This window comes from Olea europaea, chromosome 15, assembly GCF_002742605.1.
Source record: "Olea europaea var. sylvestris chromosome 15, O_europaea_v1, whole genome shotgun sequence".
NCBI lineage: Eukaryota > Viridiplantae > Streptophyta > Magnoliopsida > Lamiales > Oleaceae > Olea > Olea europaea.
This window is the reverse complement of record NC_036251.1, coordinates 24041465-24048153: the sequence shown is the minus strand read 5'-3', so window position 1 is coordinate 24048153 and position 6689 is coordinate 24041465. Positions and strand designations below refer to the sequence as shown.

The 6689-nt window shown below is 33.2% G+C and overlaps 1 protein-coding gene across 1 annotated transcript; it reads left to right on the top strand.

Moving 5' to 3' along the window:
* Positions 1–4355: 4355 nt before the first annotated feature.
* LOC111411044 (protein RADIALIS-like 2) lies at positions 4356–4956 on the top strand. The gene has a single exon (XM_023041618.1). The coding sequence runs from the start codon at positions 4469–4471 to the stop codon at positions 4769–4771; it is 303 nt and encodes a 100-aa protein (XP_022897386.1). The 5' UTR covers positions 4356–4468; the 3' UTR covers positions 4772–4956.
* The last annotated feature ends 1733 nt before the right edge of the window (positions 4957–6689 follow it).

The window sequence follows — 6689 nt, the reverse complement described above, 5'->3', positions numbered from 1 at the left end:
CTATGCATAATCAAATATGCAAGTTCACTTTCTGCCAACTTTCAATATGCATTAGTATGATAATACAATTATGAAGTAAATGAATGAATAAACACATGAGATCTATATATAGATGTTGAAAATGATTATCTCAAAAGACATAATCTATAGAAGAGACATGTCTCTTAAAAAATGATAATGCCAAAAGTCAGAAGCTTTCATATAGAAAAATACATTTTCAGCCAAATAATTTCTAGAACATTCCATAATATTCTACGTAATTTTTCAATAATTCACGTATTTAAATGACTTAAATTTGACTTAATTTTTCATTTACCAAATAACAATTTCCACTTAAATATTTAAGAATTGGTCAAAACTGATTTATATACAAATTTCCAAGTTCCAACGGACTTCTCATTGGGCACATTCTGTACAGAGGCCCATTGAACCTGTTCACTCAATTCTTATCCTTGATATAGATTTATACTCTTTTTCTTTTCTGGTTTGTCCATATTCTATCTTACCAAATTGATGCATACCACATATCCTTTACCAGCTGAGAATACCAATTTTGTTTTCACCTACATGGCTTCTTCAATTCCTTCATTTAGGTTCATGGATTCAATTCAATTTCGTGAGATTTTTTGGGATTTTTTATTGTTACAAGGATCCATCTCTAATTTACCTGTTATCATGCCCATGGTACATAATGGAATCTTGTACCACATTTTGTGCCAATCTTCCAATAGGTATAACATTTTCAAGAGAATCAACTTTATTGCTTAGCCTTCATCTCTTGGAATGGAATTTCAATCACGATCTCCCAATTTCAAGTAAATAAGCAAACATCATATTGCTTTTATGGCATATCTATTATGAAGTATTGTACATGTTCAGGTAGTTAAACAAGTTAAAATCCTGTTTATTAAATTCAATTGGCATTCAAGAGGTTCCTCCGTTTCTTTAACTTGGGATAAGGACCACCATTAAAGGAAGAGGAAGAGTAAGACAGGTTCTCGATTCACAAAAAGATTTACATGTATCTTTCAACTAATCATTGGAACCTTATAATATACTAAGGCACACTACGACTTGTAATGAGGATATCCTCATTCCCTTTTGATTTTTCCAGCCGTCCTAGGCATCAACATGCAAGAAAACGTAGTTCTTGTAGAATCTTTATGTCGCAATCTTAACAACAATTAATCATGTTAAAAGATTTATCACATAAATTGCTCATTACATGTTTGATATGTTGGACTGGACTGGACTGGACTTGACAAGACAAGAATGAGAACGTTAAAAAATCTTGTTTGTGTTTGCCCTTTAACATGCATGCCAAACATGAAGTATTAGAGCACATTTCTAATCCATTCTAAGTAGAAATTGATAGATTTTCACTATTTCAAAATTTCTACAAATTTAAAAAACTTCTTTGATTCTTGAAAAAACATCTTCATTTTCACAGGTAGTTTTGTGGACCTAGAAACGAACATACCTAAAATGGTGGAGACGACTCTAAAATCCCACTTGCTGCTAAAATCACATGTTCACGCAAATGCCACATCTCCAACCTTTTCATATCTGCTGCTACCAAAATCTTTGCATTTTTCCAAGGCAGATATTTATGTTCATCCAGTGACACAATGCTCTATAGAGATTGAGACGTATATGCCACGTTGGGATAGACTCCTGCCAATGGGAGGGGACCATGTGTTCCTCTTAGAAACCAGGGCTCATGTGGCCCTGACCAAGAAGAATAATTCGACGGTTTTGCTAGATGGAGAGGGCCTATCCGTCCAAGGCTTCGATGTGGCGCCACCTATAGGTGGGGGCGCTTGTTGGGGCCACATTGTCTCCCCGTTCGAACAGGGCTGACATGGCTCTGTTTGAACAACTTTTTACATAATTCAAAATCATTAGATTTTCATGAAAAATGAACTCGATGACCTGTCCACGATGAGACGTGCTGAAGGTTAAGTTTAAAAAATATTCAATATCTAGAATGAAATAAAGATCTTCTTAGATAGTACAAACAGTACTTTTGTAACCCAACTCAAAAGTTTCGAAAAGAATAAGATTCCGTCTTGATGTTTGCAATTGGGTTGCCCATAACTTGCCTGATAGCTTATATCAGCAAGATCAGTGCCGTTCATCTTTGTCATGGACATAATCAAACAAGAGAAATATTTTGCTTTCCTATCCTAACTCAAATTCGCAAGTCAATGACAAACAACTAAAGGGACAGATAACTACTCATTCATTTGATGCACATTTACAAGAATAAATATAACTTGAGGATATTCAGTAAAGAAAAAGAGTTCTATGACCAAAATATCTCCATTTAACTGATCATCTTCTCGAAACAACTATCCATTTAACCGATCATCCTCTCATACACCTACCTAAGCAAATTAGATGTGTCACTTCGCATATATATAATTAAAGAAATGAGTACAATTTTATTTGACTGTCTTTGTTGACAACATTACATTCATCCATTCCAAAAACTGTGATTCCGAATTTTGACAATATTAACATTGTCAACCATAATTATCAACAAGATGGTAAACCAATATTTCAGAGAATCTGCAAAAAGAAAAAAAAAATAATAAAATCATTCCTTAAACATCACGAAATCAATATCACAGTGAGTGGAACAGAAGACTTTTTATGAGATACAGATTAAAAAATGAAGAAGAAAAAGAAGAATTTCTGGTTAAGAATCTACACAGGATAATGCATGTCCCACTTTTTTGGACTAGAAAACTAAAATAATCATTTCACGGACTTAATAGGCCGGCTATAATATATTGCTCGGAATAATTGTGTCATTGGTTCTCAACTTCTTGTTCGAATGGCTAATCGATAATCAACCTTACGTCAATTAAAGTTGTCTAAATCTACCGATCAAAATAAATAAATAAATAAAAATTGTCTGAATTTCTCTTATATTTGATATACGTTTCATTTTATGAAGTTAAGTTTTGTTTAAGACTCTAGAAAATGATTTAATGGAGATTGTCAGCTGAGGAGTGAACACGTAACTATAAAGAAAGATTGAGAGTCGAATAGTTCTTTTAAAGGTTTATGATCAATTATTCGAATGGTAGAATGAGTACAAATATTGCGATTCTCCTCAATTTCTTAGCTCAATTTTTTCAAGGCATATCAAACGATATCTCTTACATAGTTAGATGTTCACTTTTGTCATTCGTATTGTGCTTGTTATTGTGGAAATGACAGTGTGCATGAACAGTTTTGTGCGAGTACGAGAAAAGTAGAATAAGCACTTCTTGATTAGGAATTTCAAAAATTTAAGTGTAGGAAGTGTTTTTTGCCAACATTGGATAATTATACAACTTATCTATAGGACTTGTTCATGTACAACTTAGACCATACAATAAAAGAGAATAACAAAAAGCTTTTGTACGGCCATTTGACTCAGTCCACAAAATTAAATAATATATTATACATAATTCATTTAATTTTTCACCTAATTAATTGACTAACAGTTACATTGCTTTATTGAGAGGGTATGTTCTTTTTTTCTTCCCATAACGTGCTTGTGCTTGAAGGTACTACCCACTAATTCCGGTAGTTAAAATGTAATTATGTAGGCGATTTCTATAAACCAAACACGTGAACAATTTTTGATTAGCTGATTTCATATACTAAATTAGGAAGTCCAATGCTCAAAGTTTTGATTATATAGATTATAGTCTTTGATTAGTATAATGTTTACCTTGCCGTAAACTTCCTCTCGACTCCATTCCTTTTCATGAAATTTCTCATTTAATCAAACGACTCACATAGTTAAGAATTACAAAATAATAGTTTTGAAAAGTCTAAGATGCATATTTGGATAATTTTTTAGTAATGTTCTCTAATTAGAAAAACTTTTATAATCGTGAGGGTATAATTTACCCGACTTAATATTGAAATAAATAAAGAAGATTCATATCATTATGAGAAGTAGGATTTTATTTTCCTTGAAATTCTCTCTCTCTCTCTCATCAATTCCCACTTTCTCATCTAATTATCAATAAAAAATGGATAAGTATAATATTTTCTCGGTTGAAAATTAAATTAATCAAACACGTTTAATTAATAATTTTCATACAATTAAGTTCTAGGCAATTAAATTATTTAGAATTTATTTTCTTTCCATACAAATTTCATTCTTGCAATCGAATGAACTTTTTATTCTTTACGAAAATGGGTGAGATTATAAAGATTCTTCAAAATTATTTCAAGCTTCATCTGTGGTTCTTATTTTTCAATTAGTGCAATTTTATCAGCCAATTGGCAGGACCCCACCTCACCCTCCCCTTCTTATAAATAACCAGTCATCTTCTGCACAATCTGCTCGTCATTTCTTTCTCATTACATTTCTTGTCATCTTTTCCCTCAAATTCAGCAATCTTCTTATCTTAGTTTCATAGAATTTGGCGACTGATATTATATATATAGTTACAAGGAATTAATGGCATCTAGTTCGATAACATCCCATGGTTCGCCCACTTGGACTGCTAAGGAGAATAAGGCGTTCGAGAAGGCATTAGCAATTTACGACCAGGACTCACCCGACCGGTGGGCGAACGTGGCAAGGGCTGTGGGCGGGAAAACCCCGGAAGAGGTGAAGAAACACTATGAAATCCTTGTTGAGGATGTCACGTATATTGAGAATGGTCACGTGCCTTTTCCCAACTACAAGACCACCATAGGCGACGACAATCGAGGCAGTAACATCAACGCCCAGGATTCAGGAACAAAGGTAGTAGTATAAACACTACATTTTCGGTCCGTACCCTAAATAAATAAGATTTTTACTTTTTTTTTATGCAATATTATTGAGTACTGCAAAAGTTTACTCTGTATCCATATAAGGATTTACTCGAGCTATTGAGATATTTTCAAATGTAGCATTCCATCCACTATGAATCCTTCTATTTGAAGTCATATTCTTCTACATTTTCTCATCTTGTATTTTGTCACGTCTTCAAACCTAGGAAATTGTCGGTCATTTATGGTCGAGGGTACAAAGGTACGTTCGTAGCCTCCTATTCTAATTATCCAATATGGTTTCTTTAAACTGCACCCCAAAATTGAAATTCTACCCTCCAAATTACACGTTTTAATTACTTGTACATTTTTACCTTGTACTTTATAATTAATTAATTTAAGAAACATACACAAATTTATGACTTTATTCACGAATCATCCCCAAAAGGCCTTGTCTTAAGGGGGCCACAAACGTAATTTTCAAAGTTTTAGGAAATCTAGGTTAGGTATGCACATTTTCTTCTGCACTTTTTTCGTGCTATTTATTACTTCACGTTCTTTAATATAAACTTTTCTTTTCGTTTGTCCTAAATTATAAATCACTTTTCTCCTGAAGAGTATAGTTGATTTCTTAATGTCCCTATTTAATATGTTTTGTTATCCATAAATATGTACCATCCATCCAAATCACAACATTACGGACGCCGAGTGGATCCCAGCCTAATCTATTTCTATTTCTATCTCTTACCCGCTCAATGTTCGAGATGTTGCATTTGATCGATTCGAAGTCCTAAATGTAATGATTTGAATGAAATATGTGCATATAAAATTGTCTCACTGAAATATCTCATAATACCCGGTTGAAAAACGAGGAAGATAACATATCCCAAAAGTAACAAAAGCTCATGTAATTGTTGTCCACTAATATTATGTGATTTTTGTAGTTTAGGCCAAGTGACAAGACAAAGCGACAACATTGAGATTTTAGCAAACGTGGATCAATTTCGAACTATTAGTTAGGTTCATTCAAAAATCAGCAATTTACAGCCTGGGAACCGCATCTGAACTTGACACTACACCCAATATGGTGGAAGCAAACTTCGACCCTCTAATCATTGAAGCTTTTACACCAATCTAATCAATATCAGAACATATCACGAACATACAAAAGACAAAATTTTAATAAATCAGCTAGTATAACACATAGTAAGGTTATTCAGTCATTGTAGATAATCAACGTTGACGGCCCACATGCATCGACTCAGAGTCACTATCATTCATGCAACTTGAAGGCCATTGAGGTCGACTTAGGGTCACTTCCATTTATGTAACTTGAAGACCATCGACACACATATATCTTTAATTAAATATCGAGAAATGATTGAAAAATGCGTAAACCAGATGTATCACAAATCATGTGATTTTAATTTGTTAGTGGCATAGTAGGCTATCGTACATTTCCAAAGGAAATTAATTATGATTATTGAATTGGCTTGCTCAAAATGGGACACACGACCCCACAAAGATTAAGGGAATTAATCAATTAATGGTCATTGAGAATACACCTTGCAAGAAGTTGAGCCATTCCACATATTCATTGAATCAAAAACTCTTACAACTTGCTTACATGATAAGAAAATTGTACATTTATGCATCAATCAAGTGTACATATTAACATGCTAAGATTGTTTGAAGTGGCAGAAAACTTTTCACTTCCTTGCTCTCGAGACGACCTTCTACATGCCAAACATTTAAAGACGATGAAAGTTTATCAATTCAAATTAAATCCACGATAATTAATAGTGGCCAATATTATTAGAATATTGGTTGGTTCAACATGAATTACCATCCAGAAAGATATAAGTACAACCAACATATTTTGGTTGATTCTGTAAGTGTTATGCCCTAAATCCAATCGATTT